General features: G+C 37.9%; 1 protein-coding gene, 1 non-coding gene and 1 pseudogene across 4 annotated transcripts in view; all 3 read left to right on the forward strand.

The window, feature by feature from the left end:
- The window catches only part of SPG11 (SPG11 vesicle trafficking associated, spatacsin), a 98,657-nt gene that overhangs the window by 3,718 nt on the left and 72,126 nt on the right, over positions 1-22,813 (forward strand). For all 3 annotated transcript variants that reach the window (XR_013335227.1, XM_077764494.1, XM_077764495.1), the window contains exons 3-8: positions 482-706; positions 2,145-2,346; positions 8,582-8,719; positions 8,916-9,364; positions 10,645-10,790; positions 19,019-19,151. Coding sequence is in view for 2 of the 3 variants with exons in the window: in XM_077764494.1 (XP_077620620.1) it covers positions 482-706; positions 2,145-2,346; positions 8,582-8,719; positions 8,916-9,364; positions 10,645-10,790; positions 19,019-19,151 (1,293 nt within the window). In the remaining variant the exon portion in view is untranslated. The remainder of the gene's footprint in view (positions 1-481; positions 707-2,144; positions 2,347-8,581; positions 8,720-8,915; positions 9,365-10,644; positions 10,791-19,018; positions 19,152-22,813) is intronic.
- Positions 6,780-6,871, forward strand: LOC144232009 (small nucleolar RNA SNORD88). Its single transcript, XR_013335287.1, has one exon. It is a non-coding gene; the product is annotated as a small nucleolar RNA SNORD88 (small nucleolar RNA).
- Positions 21,270-22,325, forward strand: LOC144231769 (F-actin-capping protein subunit alpha-1-like; annotated as a pseudogene).

Here is a 22,813-nt window from a genome sequence, read left to right on the forward strand (position 1 = left end):
CCATCCCAAGAGTCTCCTGCTCTAATAGCTGAGCCAGCCAGGTGCTCCCCACTCTTTAAAAAAAAAAAAAAAAAANTATCTCCCTCTCTCTCTGACCCTCCACTGCTCATACTGTCTCTCTCTCTGTCTCTCTCTGTCTCTCTCAGAAATAAATACAACATTTAAAAAATATACTTAAAAAAAAGTCTAATTTTTCTTGTGAGCTTCCCAGGATCAGTAGGGTTTTTATTTTTAATTTTCTTGTGTGCTGTCAGACTTGGACCATAAACAGAAGGAACAGACATTGTAGACTAGTCATCCATCCCCTTACCTACCTACCAGTAACCACTTGCTTAGGTGGGTTTGAATAATAACTGCCTAGAGTCGGACTAAGTGCTGTTTCTTCTTTGTTTTACCTGTTTATGATATGTTCGCAAAATCAAAATTGCCAACTGTAAAGCTGTGACCAGTGAGTTTGAAATACTATGCTTTTGTTTCCTAGGTATTTCCATATCATCTTTGAAAATTCTGTCATTTCATGATAACACATCCCTATTGCTCATCAACAAATGTATCGTCCTACACATTATATTTCCTGAAAGAGATGCTGAGGTTGGCGTCCGCAACTGTTTTACATTACCCTTGCCTGCACAGGCAGTGGACAGGATTACTGACACGCAGCTCTGCAGAGGAATTCTCTTTGTTCTGAGTAGTTTAGGCTGGATCTGTATCCTTGGCAGTAAAGGTGTGAATATGCAGGGGAGGAGAATGAATGCCTTAAAGGCTCATCCTTTAATGATGAGGCTTTTTAGGCTTGTAGTTTTAGGGACTGGCATATAAGTAGAATGGTTAGATTTCTGGTAAAACTTTTCAGGGAAAAAGATCTTTATGAACTTAAAATACTCAACTATATTGTTTTGTATTCCATTCAAATATTTTTTAGTGTATACATTTTTTCCATAGTCATAATCTTCCAACTTAATTGTGTTCTTTTTAAATTATATTTGCTCTGTATTACCCATTTATTCAAAACATGCTTATGAAATCTATACTATGTGCTTGTTCCAGAAAGGATTTAGAGGGCTGCTTATGATGGGATACATAAATTTTCATGTATGACTATAATCCACTTATTATCATCTCTAATGACTCCATCATCTTAGTGAATCATATGGTTTGCTTAACTTCTTTTAGTTTGGTTTTGAAAATACTACAGTTTTTGTTTCCAGCAGATCCATAGATCAGATCATCAGCAAAATTGTTTCAAAGACTTGAAAAATGACCCCTTATATGATTTTGGAACTTTTATTTCTGAATTAAAGGGATGGTTTGTCTATTTTAGATCTAAGCTAGGCTTTATTAAAATTTCTCTTGTAAAAATGTCATAAAATATTGCATTAACTTCATCTTTGTTGCCAGGTTATGGAATGGTGCTGTCTAGCCTGGTAGGCACTAGGTTTATATGGCTTTTGTGCACTTGAAATTGGCTAGTGTGATTGAGAAACAATTCTTAATTTTACTTAATCATTTTAAATTTGAAAGCTGATACTTAATTCAGTTATTGGAGAACTTTTAAGTATATTTAAGTTCTCAAATGTGAATTTTACAAAGCTTAAATACAGATCAGGTATTTCCAATGGAAATGTAATGTCTAAACTGTGATTTGCTGTAAGTGTAAAATACCAGATTTTGAATACTGACATGAAAAAACGGTTGTAAAATATCTCAATTTTTTTTATATCAATTACATGTTAAGATGGTAATATTTGGGATATATTGGGTTAAGTAAAATATTACTAACATTAGGTTCACTGGTTTCTTTTTACTTATTAGGACTATTAGAAAATTTGCAAGGACAAATATGGCTCACCTTATATTTCTCTTGGAAAGCACTGTTGTAGAACAGTAGTGGAAAATATTAGCCTGGCACAGAGTGGATTTTCAGCAAGTAATGCTGAATGAACTCTCTATCAGGTTGTTTATTGGGCCACCAACTTCATAGGCAGCTGGTTACTGTGTTGAGGGCTGCCTCAAGTGTCCACTAGTTTTTTTTGTTACTGTTACCTCAAGGTTGCAGCAATGAAGTCTGTAAGCTCCATCCCATCTTGTATTTTAAGTGGTAGGGCATACTTAAGACTGGCATTTTCTTTAACTCTAACACAAAGACATTTTTGATACTGTGAATGGTAGACATGTAGCTCATGTGGATTTAGCACTTCACCAAGAAGATACGTGTGATGAGCAGCAACAGGAGCCAGCCAAGATTTCTTCCTTTACTTCACTGAAAGTGTCTATGGACCTAGATGTTGTAGTGATTGTCAGCTCCTCCAACTCTGCAATTGCTCTTAACTTAAATTTGTATTTCAGGTATGTAAATTACTGCCATCTCTAAGTTGAAGTAAATAATTAAAGCCATAAGAGGTTAAAAAATACTTGTTAGGGGGCACCTGGGTGACTTAGATGAGCATTGGACTTTTGATTTCAACTTGGGCCACGATCCCAGGGTCGTGGGCTCCAGCCCCATGTCGGCTCCACACTGAGCTTGGAGCCTGCTTGAGGTTCTCTCTCTCCCTCTGTCCCTCTCCCCCTCCCCCACTCACTCTCTCTCTAAAATAAAATAACATAAGAACATTTAATTTAAAAAAATGTACTGGTTAGATTTTCCCCCCACTGAGAGAGTAAGTGGGAGAGGGGCAGAGGGAGGAGGAGAATCTCAAGCAGGCTCCATGCTCAGGGCGGAGCCTGCTTCAGGGATTGATCTCAGGAGAGTTGAGATCATGATCTGAGTGGAAATCAAGAGTTGGACGTTTAACTAACTGAGCCACCCAGGTGCCCCTCGTTAGCTTTTTAAAACAGTTTATTCAGCTAGATCATGTTCTAGCAACTACATAGTGAAGTCATTACTGTAAAATTGTGCAAATGATCATTGGCTACCTTTAATCAAATCAAAACTTTGATATAAATATGTTATTTCATATGGCTTATATGGTGTAAGTTAAAAAGTAATTAAGCAGAGTTTTAAAAGTAATGAAGCTGCATAATGTATAATAGCACAGTTGACTATTAGACATTATTTATTCCTTGCCCTACATTAGAGTAGAAGAAAAATGGGATTTACCTTGTGTCAGAATTGTTTCTTACCTGGCTCAGGGTCCTGGCAGCCTTGGGGATTACTTGCCTCTTAAAGGACTTTGATGAGATATTTTAAGGTATCTTTTTCCAGCTGAGTATTTCCTCAGCTGTTTCTTTTGAAGGACCCATACCAGTTACTGTCCAAATATATTAGTAAAAGTTGAGTGCTTACTAGTGTTGCTTTTTAATTTAGATATTCTAGTTGTTTCTGATTTTATAATGTTTGAGAGAGATATGATGTGAGAGGCATATGTAAACACCCCAAGCTGTACATTGCAACTTATCTAAAAGTAGGTTAGTCCATGTTTATGACTTGCAGTATTCAGCGCCATTCAAAACCATTACAATTTTTGTTCTTAACTTAGTATGAATGAGATAAACAAATCCTTGAGTAATTGAGAATGCACTTTGATGGGTTTTATTGCCTATTGTTGGATTACAAGAAAGGATAAATCCATTTTCACATACCTACCAAACCTCTTCTCACTGTGATTTATTTCTTTTGTTTTAAATGGCCTTGGTCTTAAAAAAAAAAAAAAAAACAACCTTTGAACAAGGTTGATTTGCACATTCTCAGATCATATGCTTGTTTAGCAGTAGGCCATTTTTACTGACTAAAACATACCCTTTGTATGTAGAGTTACTTTCTAATCTACCTTGGAAAATAATTTGATAGATGAAGAGGGAGGAAAGCCTACTCAGGCTGATCCTTGAGTATGGGGTTCCATTTCTGTGCATGTTTTTTGTTTTGCTTTAAGTTTATTTAGAGAGAGCACAAGTAGGGAAGGTAGAGAGAAGGAGAGAGAGAATCCTAAGCAGGTTCTACACAGTCAGCTCAGTCAGTCCCACAAACTGTGAGATCAAGACCTGAGGGAAAATCAAGAATCAGTCGTTTAATCAACTGAGCCACCTGGGTGCCCCCCTGTGGATGTTTTGTTAACACTTCAAGAGAACTCTGAAGGCTGTGCCATGCACATCGTTTCAACAAATTACATTGAACTCAGCTGTTACATCAGCCTAAAAAGAACTGGTGGTCTCTTTCCAGTAAATTTAGGGAATCTGTCCTGCCCAGATAAATGAATGATCTCTATTAATTATTGGCATGAATGCCCTTTAATTAGTTTAATTTTTGGAGTTGACAGTATTTTTTTTTAATTTTTAAAAAATTTTATTAAAAATTTTAAAAATTTTATTACCTTTTTTAACATTTATTTTTGAGAGAGAGAGGGAGTGCACGAGCAAGCAGGGGGAGGGGCAGAGAGAGAGAGAGAGAGAGAGAGAGAATTTGAAGCAGGCTCCAGGCTGTGAGCTGTCAGGACAGAGCCCGATGCAGGGCTTGAACTCACAAGCCCTGAAATCATGGTCTGAGCCAAAGTCCAACACTTAACTAACTGAACCACCCAGGTGTCCCTAAAATTTTTTTTTAATTTTTATGATATTTTTTAAAAAAGAGAACGCAAGCAGGAGAGAGGCAGAGAGAGAGGGGGAGACAGGATCCAAAGCCGGCTCAGCCTTGACAGCAAAGAGCCAGATGCAGAGCTTGAACTTACCATCAGTGAGATCATGATATGACCCCAAATCAGACGCTTGACTGAGCCATCCAGGCACCCCTGCATATTTTATTTTCTAACGTGTGCTCTGAGATTTATTTTTTATTTTAAAGTTTATTTAGGGGCACCTGGGTGGCTCAGTCAGTTAAGCATCGGACTTTGGCTCAGGTCATGATCTCACGGTTGGCGGGTTCAAGCCCCGCCTTGGGCTCTGTGCTGACAGCTAGCTCAAAGCCTGAAGTCTGTTTCGGATTCTGTGTCTCCCTCTCTCTCTGCCCCTCCCCTGCTCACACTGTCTCTCTCTCTCTCTCTCTCTCTCTCTCTCTCTCTCTCTCTCTCTCAGAAATAAATAAAAAACATGAAAAAAATAAGTTTATTTTGAGAGAGAGAGTGTGACTGGGGGAGGGGCAGAGAGAGAGGGAGAAAGAATGCCAAGCAGGCTCCATGCTGTCAGCTCAGAGCCTGTCTTGGGGCTCGATTTCACAACTGTGAGGTCATGACCTGAGCTGATCTCAAGAGTCAGATACTTAACTGAGCCACCTAGGTGCCCCTGAGCTCTGAAATTTAATAGTGTTTTTATCTTTCCTGGCTCCTAGTTCTAGCTCTTCTTTCCCCCGATACAGAATGTCAGTTTCTCCTTTTCGTTTTACCTTTTGAGACACACCTCTCTCATGAAGCCTTTGCTTACTAAAACCCCACCTACTTGTAATTTTATATTTTATAACTTTCTCCTCTTTGGACTTCTATAGCACTTTTGCTTTGAACTAGTTTAGCACTTGATGATAATAGTCTTGTATTATTTCTCTAATTTTTGCATGTATTCTATAAAGTTTGTGAGCTCCTTGGGAACCCAGACTCGGGGTCTGTTCTTTTAGTTCATTGTCAGTGACTTTTCTTCCAATTTACCTTAGCTGTCCACTCCCATACTCCTATCTTGGCTTTGCCATTGTTGAAACTATTCCTCCCTCAAGTCACTCTCCTGCACATCTCACTCTCTGACCGCAGCTTCCCTAATTTTCTGTGACACTTACTCAAGGACTCCCACTTTGTCGTCTGACCTCATTGGAATTTCCAGTCATTTGACTTTTCACTCTCCAGCCCCCGCCTATCTTTACTCCCACTCCTCTCCCTTCTCAGCATAGATTCTGTGACTGATCATTTCAATCACGTTTTTCTGTCTGTGCCCTAAACTCTTGCTCCTGACCTATGGTAGCACTTGGTCTGACAGTCTTTTTTGTTACTCTGCTTTCTCTGTCCCTGCACCCAAGCAACCAGGCACTTGTGAGAAAATCACAAAGGAAGATCGATACCACTATGAGTTTGTATTTGCTACTTTCAACTAGTCTCTCAGTATTGTCTGAAAATTTTACAGTGATTTTTTCATGAGCCCATTTTTTATAACTGTTTCTAAGCCTCCATTTTCCCCAAACCTCTGCTCATCTCTTTATCCCCAAATCTTCTTGGGTGACTTTGCCTCCTACTGTATAGTGGAAGTAGAATCTGCTCCCTCGGTTTCTCACATTAAGTTACAAACCCACTTTCCTGTACTTATTTCCTCATCTTCCCTCCTATTAAAATAGATTCCTCTCCTTCCATGAAGGCCTCTGTGCTCCAGATCCTATTTTTTCCCTCCTTCTAAGCAGTCATTTTCCATTTTCTTTCTTTTTTACATCTCCAACCTCTTCTCTTTTTTTTTAGTTTATTATTTATTTTTAAAGAAGAATTTTTTTTTTTTTTTTTTTTTTTTTTTTTTAAAAAAATANATATTTGCAAATAACACTTGAAAACCTAAAAAAATGTGCTGACATGCCTGAAATGTTTGTTTGGAATGAAGTGGGTCTTCAGTAAGCCTTCCTAATGTAAAAAAGTTTTTTTTTTTTTTTTTTTTTTTGTTTTTGACAGAGAACTAGGGAGGGGCAGAGAGAGGGAGACACAGAATCAGAAGCAGGCTCCAGGCTCTGGGCTGTCAGCTCAGAGCCCAACACAGGGCTCGAACTCCCAAACTGTGAGATAATGACCTGAGCTGAAGTCGGACGCTTAGCCGACTGAGACACCCAGGCACCCCATAGTTTATTTTTTGAGAGAGAGAGCATGAGCAGAGGAGGGACAAAGAGAGAAAGTCCCCCGTGATGTCCAGCACTGGGCTCTGACCTCCCTTGAGGACATGGTGCTCCCCCGAGACCTTTGACACCCGGGGGTCTGAGGGGCCCCCACACTGGGGATGGAGGGCTGGGGAAAAAAAAGAAAAAAAAGAATCTGAAGTGCTCAGCACTGCCAGCGCAGAGCCCAATGTGGGGCTCGAACCCACGAACCGTTAGATCATGACCTGGAGCTGAAATCAAGAGTCAGATGCTTAACTGATGAACCACCCAGGCGCCGCTCCAAAATTTTTTAAGTGTTAGATCCATATCTAGTTAATCACCAGGTCCTAATCATTCTATCTCCTAAGTGTTTGTTGAATCTGTCTACTTCTCTTAACTCCTCTGTTACCATTCTCACTCATATCATTGTCATCACCTGCCATGACTAAGGTAAGATAATGATTTGTAATTGGTCTCCCCATGTCTGCTCTTACCCCATCAACTTCATGCTCTGTAAAGTAGCCAGAGGGATGTTATTAAAATGCATATCTTATCAGAGAAACAGCCAGATATTAACATCTGGGGACAAGGTATCTACCTTTCGTTTTAGGGGATGAGGAACTGCCTTCTCCATGCATCACCTTTTCTCCCTGTCCCTCTGCCTTTTCTAGGTTTTTAAAAATATCACATCCTTGATACATGTATGTTAATGTTACCTTCAAATTGTTGAAAGGTTAGTAGTAATATAAGTGCTCGAGGTTTAAGTGCCTCTTTATCCCCCAGCTACTCTTCTGTATGTGATCATATTGCTTTGTTTATTCAAAGCCCTTATTTAGCTTCTCTACCCCACAAAATAAAACTAAAAATCCCTAATAGCCCATAGAGCCCTGCACCACTGTCTCCTGCCAACCTCTCCTGCCTCATCTCAGGCCACCTTACTCCTCATTCATTCTCATGTGCTTTCGCCACCTTCACCTTTTTTTGTTTCTCAGAACACAAAGGAAAACCCTCTTTCTACGTATACTCTTCCACCTACACCTGCACTTATGTTTTATCTTTCTAGTTCTTACACAGTCCCCTGATCTCAGCCTAAATCTTACTTTGTGGTGACAGTATTATGAACAGTTAAGAGCCTGAGCTTTATGGTCACATTGACCTGGTTATAGCTCCACTGTTCCTCTGCGCCTTTGTTTCCATATCTATAAAATGGGGGTATGTTTACCTTGCAGGGTTATTGAAAGGCTTAGTTTATATAAAGTTTTAGGGCACCTTCATGGCTGAAGGGTTTGACCCCTGTGTTGGGCTCTGTTCTGACAGCTCAGAACCTGGAGCCTGCTTTGGATTCTGTGTCTCCTTCTCTCTCTGCCCCTCCCCCTCTCATGTTCTCTTTCTCTCTCTCTCTCAAAAATAAATAAACGCTAGAAAATTTTTAAGTTTTAATCACAACATCTGTATTACCATAGACAATAAGTGTCCTTATTTCTTTATAAAGCTTACTGCCCATAAGTATCAAAATCTTTTAATTGAGATATAATTGGCATACAACATTATATTAGTTTTAGGTGTAAAACATGATTCAATATATGTATATATTGTGGAATAAACACCACAATAAATCGAGTTAACTTCCATTACCACACATGGTTACAAATGGGTCAGATTCTTAAGGGCTAACTTTGTCATCCTGCTATAAGCAATGGAGAGAAGGAGTCTTGTTCAAAAAGCTTACTGTCTATAGTCTTCCCTCTGTGACACCCCTTCCCCCAGATTTTTAACAGTAGTGACACAGATTTGGATTCAATCATCATTGTTGACCATGGCTATCATTTTGAAATGTAGGCAACACCCAGGACACCTACTATGTGAAAGAACTCTAGAAGACATGCCTGTTGAAGGCCCTAAGGGGATAGACGAAGATGATCCTGTTAATTCTGACTACAACATGAAACTGACCAAGTTTTCCTTCCAAGTTGATAGGTACAGAACTTCCCTCTTGGATTTACTTTATTAGTTCCTTTTTTTGGGGGGGAGGGGTCATACTCTGTACCTTTTTACTAAAGGGCATTCCAGAAATATACGCTTTTTTTTCTTTTTTAATGCATCTTCCTCCTGATACAGTGTTGTATGTAGTGCCTTTCGCTATAACAGGTGTGAGTTCTACCCTATCTTCCAGGTCTTGGAAAGCCCAGCTATCATCATTGAATGAAGCAATAAAGAGTTCTAACCTGGAGGTTTCTTACTGTGCTCCGTGGTTCCAGAATATTTTGCATTTGGAGTCCCCTGAATCTGGTAACCGCAGTACTAGCATGCCAGGCTGGGCCTTCATTCCACAAGACACAATGCACAACCAGTATAATTTTCCACAGAAAGATCATGCCAAGACCAGGGATCTGGGAAGATCATGGAAAATAATGCACATTCATGAGCAAGAGGAACCTATTGAGCTTAAATGTATGTCTGTGACAGGATTCAGTGCACTGTTTATTTGGGCAGTGGAAAGGATGGGCTGCACCATTGTACTTTGGGATTTGGAGACCCAGGGCCTGCAGTGCTTTTCCCTTGGCAAAAAGTGTATTCCTATAGACAGTAGTGGAGACCAGCAACTCTGCCTTGTTTTGACAGGTGAGAATAACTCGTGTGAGGTTGAAACCCATTGCTGAGAGGTGTGCTTTCTTAGCATATTTTACTTCTGCTCTGGTGATGTTAGTGCCTACATTCTTCTCTAAGTGGTAATCTTTCATGGGGGAAATTTGGTTTTACTTGTGGTACTGTTGTTTCATCTATTTGATTTTTAATTAAGGTTATTTTTGCTCCACTAAACGCTCTGACACTAAAGTCAAAGGAAGTGAAAGAGTAGTAAAGGTTGGTTTTAACCCAGGGAGTCTCTACTTGTCTGTGCAAGTGACACTAGTAAGTTGGCTGCTTGTGGGCCATGTGTGCACTGCAGATTTATTCTGTTTGGCTTGCACTCTCTAGGCTTTTTAACAAAGACTTTATTTATTACAAACATGTAAAATTAGAGGATTTCTAGCTGTTATTGGAAAATTATTAGATCTGGGGCGCCTGGGTGGCTTAGTCGGTTAAGCGTCCGACTTTCGCTTAGGTCATGATCTCGCGGATCGTGGGTTCGAGCCCCGTGTCGGGCTCTGTGCTGACTGCCAGCTCAGAGCCTGGAGCCTGTTTCAGTCTGTGACTCCCTCTCTCTCTGACCCTCCCCTGCTCACGCTGTCTCTCTCTCTCTCTCCTAGAAATAAATAAAAAAAAAATGTTAAAAAAAAAAAAAAAGAAAAATTATTAGATCTGGCGACACTAGGCCCACATTCCTGCGTAGTAATTTATGGGTTGGAGCTAAATTTCAGTTCTCTTAAATGAACTGCTTTCTTGTTAGTTTTTTCTGGCACTTGTCTCACCACCTGTTTGATATTTCTCACTCAGCAGTTATGCTGTAACCTCCCACAAAGCTATTGAGTGATGTGATTGAACTATGTATGTCTTCTTTAATACCTTAGATTTGGAAATCCATTATTTCTGTGTGTCAAGAGCATGCTATTGGTTTTACCTTAGTGAATCAGAAATGTGACATCTCTGTAAATAGTTAAAAATTCCAGGCATTGATTGTGGGGATAATATAAAGGAGAAACGTGAGATTGAGTACTATTTCACAGGATGCGTTGTTCTTCCTAGAATTTGCCCTGTGGTCCATTGTTTAAAAATAAAACTCTTCTTTAAAAACATTAAAAAATCATGATGCATTAACTATGGCCATAGTAGTACCTGGTGCCCAATACATATATTTGTAATTATAGCAGTGAAGTATTTTTTAATTAGAAATTAATGCATGTCATAAACCTAAAGCCTAAATCCTCATAATTTATTTAAAGTAACTTTTATTTTTCCTGCAGAAAGTGGACTGTCTCTGATTTTGTTTGGATTGACTCAGGAGGAGTTTTTAAATAGACTAATGATCCATGGAAGTGCCAGCACCGTGGACTCTCTTTGCCATCTGAATGGTTGGGGGAGATGCTCAATCCCCATCCATGCACTGGAGGTAACAGTGTGAAATGTCCACATGACTTTGCTTGATGGTTTTCTGCCATACACTCTTACTTGACTGAAGTTTGGGAGAATTCCTTTAACCTAGCAACAAAAAGAGCTATAGTCTTTACCCGAACATTTGCTTAGTTCTGGTTATTTCAACACATGAATTCTGCTTATGAGTTTACCTTTATTGGCCTTAAAAGATATAAAATTAAACACTAAAAAAGTTGCAAGAAAGGAGGCAACAATAAGATGATAAGACTAAATGAAGTAGAAGCAAGCTATGGAAATCATAAACAAGAGTGACCTTTATTTCTACCTTATGGTCCCTACTCTTCTTAAAAAAAAATTTTTTTTATACATTTGTTTATTATTGAAAGAGACAGAGTGAGAACGGGGGAGGGGCAGAGAGAGAAAGAGAGAGAAGGAAATGCAGAATCCGAAGCAGGCCCCAGGCTCTGAGCAAGCTGGCAGCACAGAGCCCGATGCGGGGCTCAAACCCACGAACTGTCAGATCATGACCTGAGCTGAAGTCAGGTGCTCAACTGACTGAGCCACCCAGGCACCTCTGGTCCCTACTCTTCTAATCTAGCTATGGAAGCAACATAAACTGAAAAATTTGTATAGCATTTTATAGTTCACACTTTTTTATATGCATTATCTAGTTTTGTCTTAAAATAACCACATGAGATGTTTGAATAGTTTTTTTTTTAAGTTTATTATTATTTATTTTGGGGGGGTAGAGAGAGGGAGAGGCCAAGGCCAGAGGAGGNCAGATCATGACCTGAACCGAAATCAGAGAGTCAGAGGCTAAACCGACTGAGCCACCCAGGTGCCCCTGGATAATTTTTATTCATTTCATTTTACAGATGAAAAACCTTGGGCCCAGAATGGTTGAGTGAGTGGCCCCATAGCAATACTGATAAGAACTGGAACTAGAATCAAAGTCAGGGTACTTTACTGTAGATCATTCAGCCCCTGAAGGTTAATAATGTTATATGTGTTTGTATTTTTAATGACAGCTTTATTAAAATGTAATACACATACCATAAAATTTGCCCATCTAAAGAATACAGTCCACTGATTTTTAGTGTATTCAGGGTTGTACAACTGTCACCACTAATTCCAGAACATCTTCACTACTCCAAAAATTCTGGACATTTCCTATAAATAGAAGTATAAAACATGTAGCCTTTTATGACTGGCTTCTTTCACATAGCATATTTTCAAGGGTCATTGATGTTGTAGCATGTATTGGTATCCTTTTTTGTATGGCTGAATAATATTCCATTATATGATTGTACCCCATTTGGTTCATTCATCAGTTGATGTAGATTGGGTTATTTCCACTTTTTAGCTATTGTAAGTAATCCTGTGAACAGTGGTGTACAAGTTGTGTATCATGTGTTTTCTTTTTTTTTTAATGTTTTTTTAAATTTCTGAGCGGGGGGAGGCAGGCAGTGTGAGCGGGGAGGGTCAGAGAGAGAGGGAGACACAGAATCCGAAGCAGGCTCCAGGCTCTGAGCTGTCAGCATAGAGCCCGGCGCGGGGCTTGAACCCACAAACCGTGAGATCCTGACCTGAGCCAAAGTCAGACGCTTAACCGACTGAGCCACCCAGGCACCCCTTGTATCATGTGTTTTCATTTCTCTTGGGTATACACCTAGCAGTGGAATTATTGGGTCACTTAATGTTTTGAACCACAGAACTGTTTTTCACAGCAGCTGCACTGTTTTACATTCCCACCACAGTGTCTGAAGAGGGTTGCAAGGGCTCCACATCCTCACCAACACTTGTTATTCTCCACCTTTTTATTATAACCATCCTGGTAGCTGTGAAGTCAAAATTAAGTCATTGTATTTTTTTTTAAAGGTAAACTCTGTGCTCAGTGTGAGGCTTGAATCCATGACCCCAAAATTGAGAGTCATATACTCTACCTACTGAGTCAGCCAGAGACCCCTCATTGTGGTTTTGATTTGCATTTTCCCAATGTCTAATGATGTTGAACATGTTTTCATGTGCCTGTTGTCCATTTGTATATGTCTTTGGAGAAATGTCTATTTAAATCTTTGTCCATTTTTAATTTCTAAACTTTTTGTTTCCATTATTGTGTCTAAGAGTTCTTTATATATTCTGGGTACTAGAATCTGATGACTTTCAAATATTTTCTCCCATTCTGTGGGTTATCTTTTCACCTTCTCGATGATGTTCTTTGAAATACAAAGGTTTTTAACTTTGATACAATTTACTTTTTTTTAAATCTCCAGTGCTTTTGGTTCATGTCTAAGAAACCATTGCCTAAACTGAGGTGATAGAGCTTTACAAGAGTTTTATAGTTTTGAGCTTTTACATTTAGGTCTGTGATTCATTTTGATTAATTTGTGTACATGGTATTAGCAAGGGATTCAATTTCATTCTTTTGCATGTGGATACTCATTTCTTCCAGCACCATTTATTGAAGAACTTGCTTTTATGCACTACAAAATATCATTGAGAAAATTTGAGAAGTAGAGAAAAAAAGGAAAATTTGTCACCTATAAATTTATTATCAGAAGTCATTGTACTTACTTTCTTATGGTTGTTTTTCTTAAATATTAATGTTAGTAATGTGTAATTTAATTAATCTTCTTATCAGTCCTATAGGTAATACTGTTATTAACCCCATTTTATTCATGAGGGAGCACAGGTTAAGAAATCTAATTCGGATATACATGAATAGTGTATTCTGATATTACATGAATGGTGGTAGTTAGCCAGGATTTGAACCCAGGCAGTGTGACTGCAGAGCCTCTGTCCTTACATAGTGTTCATGCCTGTGTGTGACTTTAATTACGATTGCATGGTATATGAGAGATACAACTATCACCACAGAAATATAGACAGTTATAAGAGAATATTATGAAAGATTATATGCCAACAAATTGGGCAATCTGGAAGAAATGGGTAAATTCCTAGAAACATCTAAAAAAGGATTCCATGGTAAATGGAGCATTGTTTTGGCCTTAGTCTCCCCTTTATACAAATGAGTAAGTATATATCATATTAGTGAAAACAACAATAATAAATATCTTGTACCTACTGTCCCAGCAAGAACTAGATTAATATTCTTGAATGTGTGCCCCTCTCCATCTCTTACATCACTCAGTGTCAGAGTTAACTACCATTCTGAAAATTTTAACTATGCCCTTGCTTTGCTTTATTTTACTCCCTATAAATATATCTTCAAATAATGCTATTTAGTTTTGGCTTTGGTTGAATTTTGCCTATAATGGTATCATTGTATACATTTTGGGGGAACTTTTTTTTTTTTTAACACTAAACATATTTTGTGTTTCATCCAGTGTTAATGTGTATAACTGTAATTTATTCAGTTTCACTTACATATAGGATCCCATCATATGAATATATCTTTACTTATCCACCTTCAGGTTTTTTCCGGTTGTTTGCTGTTACGAGCAATGTCACTAAGCAGTACACATCTACTGTAGCACACATGCAAGAGTTTCTCTGTGGTGGTAGTAGAAATGCTGGGTCATGGGACATGTGCGTTAACTTTACTAAATAATGCTCTAGTTTTCCAAAGTTGGTTTTTCAGTTTATGTTCTCACCAGCAATGTATGTTAGTTCTCATTATGTCTTTTCCAACCCTTAGCATATCCAGATTTTTAAAAATTTTGCCTACCTGATATTACAGTGTTTTAGTTTACATTTCTCTGATGATTGGGGTTGATATATGTATTTGGATTTCTTTTGTAAAGTGACTGTTCAAGTCTTTTTCCTGTTCTCCCTTGGGGCGTTTGTCTTTTTCTTACTGGTTTGTAGTTTGTATGTTGAATGTATTCTAGATATGAATCTTTTTTTTCTAAGCGGGATGAATATATTCTAATGTGTGGCTTGACTTATTTTCTTTGTGGGGTCTTTAATTTTTATGTAGTTCTAAATTTTAGTGTAGTTTCTTTAATCAGTCATTTTCCTTTTTGCATGTAATTTGTGACTTCTCCTGTCCTGAAGTCATAAAGATGTCTTTGTATTTTTTCCTAAGTGTCAAAATTATGATTTTCACATTTAGGTCTTTTATCATATGGAACTTATATTACTCATGGTGTGAGGTGGGGACCTATTCCTACACTCTGTATTGATAACCATTTATCTCAGGACCATTTTTTTCTAAACTCCTCCCTTTTACCACTATCCAAAATCTCTGTGTGTCAGGTTTCCACATATGTATGAATTTGTTTCTGGGCTTTATTCCATTGGTTTTTGCCTATCCTGGGTCAATTCTACCCGGTCTTAATTATGAATCCCTCAATTATTTTTTTCAGGAATGTCTTCATTATTCTCTCTCCCTTAACCCTCTTCCATCTGTTAGGATCAGTTTATCAAGTTTCATGAAAAACTGTTAAGATTTTTATTAGAATTATGTTAAATCTATATATCAAGTTGGGAAAAATTGACATCTTTAGGATATTTAATATTCCTATCCATAAACATAGTCTCTTTCCCCATTTTTTTCATGTCTTCATTAATGTCTTTCAATGAAACACTACCATTTTTACAATTTTTCCATTAAGAGCTTGACAGCCTTTGTTAGCTTTATTTTTGGTTTAGATATGTGTTTATATTTAAATATATGTGCATATATATGTAAATACTATATGTTTAAATGTATATATTTATATATATTTAAACTATATTATATATTGATAATGTAAATGGTATATTTTTAAGTTATATTTTGTTTGTTACCAGTATAAAGAAATACATTTAGCTTTTATATATTTTTCTTAATTTCTGTACCTTTTATGTTACTTCGAGAAAACCAACACATTTCCAATTTCCATGACTTACAGGAAGTAGATGAGAGTATAGAGATTTTTATAATTTTCATTAATAGTGTTTTTTCAACTTTTTATTTAAATCATTTTATTTATATGTTAACATATATAGTAAACATGTATAGCAAACATGTATAGTAAAAAGTATAGTAAAATTGGTTTCAGGTGTAGAATTTAGTGATCCATCATTTACATATACCGTCTGGTGCTCATCCCAGCAAGTGCCCTCCTTAATACCCATCACCTATTTAGCCCATTTCCCACCCACAACTCTCCATCAGCCCTCAGTTTGTGCTCTGTCATAAGAGTCTCCTGTGGTTTGCTTCCCTCTCCCTTCCTCTATGTTCATGAATCCTACATATGAGTGAAAGCATATGGTATTTGTCTTTCTCTGACTTATTTCACTTAGCATATTAAATTCTGGCTCCATCCACATAGTTGCAAATGGCAAAATTTCATTCTTTTTGATGGCTGAGTAATATTCCAACGTGTGTGTGTGAGTGTGTGTGTGCGTGCGTGTGTATACACCACATTTTCTTTATCCATTCGTCCATTTACCCGTCTCTCTCTGCCCCACCCCTACTTGCACTCTGTCTCTGTCTTTGAGGATTGAATAAACGTTAAAAAAAAAAAAAAAACCTTTATAAGATGAACTTCTCTTTTTTCTTATCAATGAAGTGGTTTTTTTTCTTAAGTTTATTTATTTTGAGAGAGACCCAGACAGCGTGAGTTGGGGGGTGCAGAAAGAGAGGGAGACAGAGAATCTCTGCATTAATAGTGCAGAGCCAGATGCAGGGCTTGAATCCATCAAACCTTGAGAACATGACCTGAGCCAAAACCAAGAGTTTGACACTTCACTGATGAAGCCATCCAGGCACCCCAGGGTTTGTTTTAATCATGAATGGGTATTGAAATTTTATTGAATACTTGTTCTCAATCTTGATATAACCATAGGAATCCACCACTTTCATTTACTGTAATAAACTACATAAATCAACTTTGTTTTTATTGTGAAATATAACATGTATAAAAAAGTATACAGAATACATACACGGTTGAACAAATAATTACAAAGCAGAAAGTCTTGTAACCAGCACCAAGGTTACAGAACAGGACTAGCATTCTAGAAGCTCCTGTGACCTCTAGTAGTTCGGATATTAAATATTCAGTTTATGTTCTTTTTTAAAAAAATTTTTTTTAGAATTTATTATTGAGAAACAGAGACAGAGCATGAGCATGGGAGGGGCAGAGAGATGGGGAGACACAGAATCTGAAGCAGGCTCCAGGCTCTGAGCTGTCAGCACAGAGCACGATGCAGGGCTCGAACCCATGAGCGGTGAGATCACGAACTGAGCCAAGGTCAGAGGCTCAACCAACTGAGCTACCCAGGCGCTCCTAGTTTGTTCTTTTAGAGGATATTCTGGGAAATGTACATATTTATATGATCAAAACCAAAGTTAATAACTTTACCCTTCTGGATAATACAAGACCATTGAATGCTTTAACTTTGTTTACTTTTTCCCTACTCAAGTTACTGTTTTATTTTTTTAAGCTAAAGTAGACATCATTATTATGTATTTAGGTTCATTTCTTTTCTTTAAAATTTTTTTTTATTAATTTTGAGAGAGACAGAGCATGAGAGGGGGAGGAGCAGAGAGAGGGAGAGAATCTGAAACAGGCTCCAGGCTCAGAGCTGTCAGCACAGAGCCTGATGTGGGGCTCAAGCTCATGAACCATGTGATCATAACCTGAGCCAAAGTCAGAGACTTAACTGAGTCACCAAGGTGTCCCTCAAGCTTCTCTTTATACACAGATATATTTCCTTTGCTCTTCATTTCCTCTCCCATTATGGGCCTTCCCTCTACTTAGAGTGTATCATTTAGAATCTCTTTTAGTGAGAATCTGACTGGTGCTGAAGACTCCGTTTTTATCTAATATCTGTTTTGCTGTCCTTTTTGGAAGATATTTTTCGGAGGTGTGGAATTATAGGTAGGCAGTTTTCTTTAAGAACATTCATGATCACTTTCGTCTATATTCTGGATTCCATTGTCATTGAGACAATGACAGAAACTCTGGGGGTAGGGCTTAGCAATTTACATTTTAACAAACTTTCTCCGGGTAATTCTTAGGCACAGTGCTTTAGGGTAAGAGTGGCAAACTTTTTCTTCAAAGAGCCAGATAGTAAGTATTTTAGGGTTTTCTGGTAGGATTCTGTTGCAACTACTCAGAATTACTCAGAGGTGCCATTTGTAGCCATTGACACTGTGTAAATGAATGAGTGAATGGGTGTGGCTATGTTCCCACAAAACTTTCGTTACAAAAATAGGCAAGGGCTGAATTTGGTTGGTTGGTCTTAGTTTTCCAATCCCTGCTTTAAGCCATTAGAAATTTGCAGAATTGGGGTCCCTGGGTGGCTTAGTCAGTTAAGTGACTTTGGCTCAGGTCATGATCTCACAGTTTGTGAGTTCAAGCCCCATGTCGGGCTGTGTGCTGACAGCTGACAGTCTAGAGCCTGCTTCGGATTCTGTGTCCCTCTCTCTTTCTCTGTCTCTCCTGCGCTTGTGCTCTCTTTCTCAAAAATAAACATTGGAAAAAAAAAAAGAAATCTGCAGAATCTTTCAGACAACAGTTGGTTTTAGAGTATTTACTTTTCTGGATTTGTCTTTCCCTCTTTGTTAATCCTGGGAAGATTTTTTGTTTGTTTGCAGTTCAACTGTGCATTTAAAGGTGTGTGTTTTAATCTGTGATTTTTAAGTATGCTGTATGGAAAGCTTCCTTAATATGCCTCATCAGAAATCAGAGTCTGTTTTTATTTTTTTATTAAAAAATGTTTTTTTTTATTTTAGAGAGCATGAGTGGGAGAGAGGGGCAAAAGAAAAGGGAAAGAGAGAGAGAGAATCTTAAGCAGCTTCCATACTCAGCACAGAGCCGGACATGGGGCTTGATCCCACCACCCTGGGATCATGGCCTGAGCTGAAATCAAGAGTTGAACGCTCAACCAACTGAGCCATCCAGGCACCCTGGGAGTCTGTTTTTAGCCTGCTTTTTCAGTAAACTTCATATCATATTAACGTTTTAATTCAAATGGACTATAACTTAACTGTAATAATAGTTCCTAAGAACCTGGCTTTGAATGGTATTAGAGTTACAGATGGTAGAGCTGGAAGTGTTTTCTAACCTAACCTCCTGTTTCTACTGAAGCAGAAATCAATGTTCAGAAAAGTCAGAGACTTGCACAGATTGCATAGTCATTGTCAGAGTCCTCACCAGAACCTCACCGCTGCAAGATAGATAGCCTTGTGTCTCCTGCAGTCTAAGTATGTTAAGTTATAAAGTTTAGAAAAAAGTCTATATCCTTAACTTTTTCCTATTGTAATTTTTCTCTGATTTTCTCCTGTTTCAGGCTGGGATAGAAAATCGTCAACTGGACACAGTAGATTTCTTTTTGAAGAGCAAAGAAAATCTTTTGAATCCATCCTCAAAATCTTCTGTACCCGATCAGCTTGATCATTTTTCATCTCATTTATATTTAAAAAGTAAGTAGAAAAAGCTTCTGCACTTGTATTTATCATTTTACCTTTTTAGTTACTTTCAAATTATTGTGTTTTCTAGTGACTGACTGACTGACTTGCTAAAACTCAACCATGACATTTTATGCATTTTGTGGAATCTTGAGAGTTGTAGGAATCTATAAATGTTCTCATTCTAAGTGGGTTGCTTACTGTTCATATCTTATACTATGGTTTGTATTTTTAGTGTGCAAGGAAGAAATGGCCTTTCAAATTCAAGAGAATTTCACTCAAAAGGGAATAAAATTCATTTGCAAAATTGCTCACTCTTGCAACTGTCTGAGATGTTTAGTGATGGCTGAGTTATGGATTGAGACTTCTTATAAAATTTTTCAGCTTACCTCTTCTGCTTATTTGCTACTTTACCAGTGCTTCTTTTCAAGATTTGGCTTTCCTGTTTAATAAACAGGAAACCTAGTTTTTATTCTTCAACCAGGTAGCAATGCATATCCTCTCCTTAGAGGTACAGGGTAATAAAATGTGTTTTTCCTTACACTTAAAGTTTTGTAATCTGCTTTTTTGGGTCTCTTATTGGTATATTATAGATCTCTCTTGTTAATAGATACACTATTTGTGGTGGCATAGAGTTTCACTGTATTGGCTATACCATAATTTTCCCAACCATACTCCACTTAGATTGATTCCAGTTTTTACTATTGTTGGAAATGTGCTATAAGTGCTTTGTGTGTGTGTATATAATTTCACATGTGTACAATTATTGGGATAAATGTGTAGATGTAACATTTCCAGGTCAAAGAGACACATGATTTATATTCTTAAACACTCTGATAAATTGTCCCCCAGAAAAGTTTTATCAATTTGTACTCTAGTTACATGGAGAAAATGACAATCTGCTTTTTTTCCATCAATATGGTGGTCTCACTGACACTATGGATTTGAAATTTTCTTTTTTAAAAAACATTTTCTTTTATTTCATCTTGCTTGAACAGTTTGGTCTCTTCCCTTTTGCATTGCTAATGTTTTTTTTTTTTTTAATACTCCCAATTCCTTTTTCCAATTAATTTTTTAATGTTTTATTTTATGTTTGAAAGAAAGAGAGTGAGTGCAAGCGGAGGAGGGAGAGAGATGGAGACAGAATCTGAAACAGTCTCTGGGCTCTGAGCTGTCAGCCCAGAGCTTGACGCAGGGCTTGAATTCACAAACTATGAGATCATGATCTGAGCCGAAGTTGGACGCTTAACTGACTGAGCCACCCAGGCGCCCATCTGATTGCTTTTTTTTTTTTTTAAGTCTACTTGAATTTATAGAAAAAGGCCTGGTTTGTGGTAAGTGGAATTCCCTCAGCAACTGTATGGTTGTTATTCACTTTACTGTTTGGTCTTAGTCAGTGATTTCTCCTCATTCCCCTGTCACCTGCACTGCCCTGCCCTAAGTGGTGGGAATGAGTCTGGAAACCAGCATGGGAATAGCTTACCAGCTGTCTCAAAGGCAATCCCAGGTTTCCCATCATGCTCAATGCAATTCTGCAGGTTGGGCCAATGCTGAGATAAACAGGAACCCCTTTATTAGGGCTCACAACTAGCAAATGGAGACTTCAGGAGCCCGCCCTTGTTTCTTTCACCTGCATGTTTAAGAGGATGGCTTTGGAATCAGGCTGAAGTTCAAATTTTGGCTCTGCCATTTACTTTCCAAATTAGCATGGACAAATTATTTTAATCCCTCTTAACCTCAGTTTCCTCATTGATAGAAGAACAGCTACACACTGGGTGTTATATGGAAACCAACTTGACAATAAACTATTTGAAAAAAAAAAAAAGAGAAAGAAAAACGGCTACAACACCTACCTCTCAGGATTGTTGAAAATGAAAAAACTGACATAGCATTTATAAAACACAAAGTAAATGCTTAAAGTAAAACATTAAGTAAATGCTATACTTAATATATAGCATTAGGTGGTTAGTAAAATGGTAATTACTAGTAATACCAGTAATTAATGACTAATAGTAAGTAGAATCACTAATGTTTGCAGGCAAGACTTCATAAAAGTTTTGTGAGCTTTTGCAACAAGGACACTGGTCCTTGTTTTTGCTTAAAAATATTACCATTGTGTCTAAACAGCCCAAGATGGCCAACTTCAAGGATTGGGTGTCAGAGGAGGAGAAGGTATGCATAGCTACTAAATTCATCACTCATGCACCCTCAGGGGAATTTAATGAAGTGTTCAACAATATCTGACTACTTAAGAATGATCTCCTCAAGGAAGGAGCAGCATATGCATTTGCCCAGTATAACATGGGTCAGTTCACACCTGTGAAGATGGAAGGATAGAAGATCAGGTCTTAATTACAGAACACAGTGACCTGGGTAATAGTAGATTTTTAGATCCAAGAAACAAAATTTTCTTTAAGTCTGATCATTTATGGAAAGAAGCAAGTGACCCCCAGCCAGAGACATAGATTGAAGTCTGAAGTCTTGGAGAGAATCATGTGACAATGCCTTAAGGGCCAATGAGAAAGATCATGATTCCAATGGCTTCTGTACAATATATGCTAAAACTATAGATGGGCAACAGACCATTACTGCATGCATTGAAACTATCAGTTTCAGCCTAAAAACTTCCGGAATGATAGAGTTCAGAGTGGAAGTTCACCGTCACACCACCTACAGCCCAGGTGATTGGAGTACTTAAGATTCAGTTTCACGGGGGGCCTGGGTGGTTCAATTGGTTAAGCATCCAACTCTTGATTTTGGCTCAAGTCCTGATCTCACAGTTCGTAAGTTCGAGCCCTGCATCGGGCTCTGTGCTGACGGTAGGGAGCATGCTTGAGATTCTCTCCCTCTCTCTCTGCCACTTCTCCTGCTTGTTTCTCTCTCTCTCTCTCAAAATAAATAAAGTTTAAAAAGTAAACAAAAAATTCATTTTCACTGTTATTAAGATGGCAATGTTCAGTTAGTTAGTCAAAAAGATGTACAGGATTCAATAGTTTCAAATGAAGTCCAAACTGCCAAGTCATAGAGCATGCAGAAAATGATTATCAGACAGCAAATAGTGAAGACTGTTAAACAGCATCAGACACCACATTCAAGGCCTTGTGCCAGCAGCTTCCAGTTACCCACACCACAATCGACTAGAACAAGATACTCAGCTACAAGAGTGACAAAGAAATGAGGAATGCTTAAAGGCTAATGTAGGTTTCTTCAGCATGTAGAGAGAGAAAGGATTCAACATGTGGTCATATGATATATAACTGATTTCTAAACAAGAGTGGTATTTTGAGCATTTTTACGTGTAAGCCTGCCTGGCTCAGTCAGTAGAGCCTGAGCTCTTGATCTTGCATTTGTGAGTTGGAACCCCATGTTGAATGTAGAGATTACTTAAAAATAAAACTAAAAATTTTTGAAATGTATTTTGCTAGGGCTTTCAAAGTTAGCAGGTTTCTAGCCTCATGGAGTACTGTTGAACCTATAGCATTGTCTGGATTCTTTTGTGTTCTCTGCATTTTAATTTTCTGTTTTCACTGAATCTACTTGTATTTTTTTTTTTAATTCTGCCACATTTAATAGTGGAGAAGGAGATCTATTCTGGAGTCATTTTACTGTTTAGAATATTTTCCTATCCATGAAGCCCTGTTACTGATAGAGACATAATATGCTTGGTACTTTGCTAT

This window comes from Crocuta crocuta, unplaced genomic scaffold (assembly GCF_008692635.1).
Source record: "Crocuta crocuta isolate KB4526 unplaced genomic scaffold, BGI_CrCroc_1.0 scaffold102, whole genome shotgun sequence".
Lineage (NCBI taxonomy): Eukaryota > Metazoa > Chordata > Mammalia > Carnivora > Hyaenidae > Crocuta > Crocuta crocuta.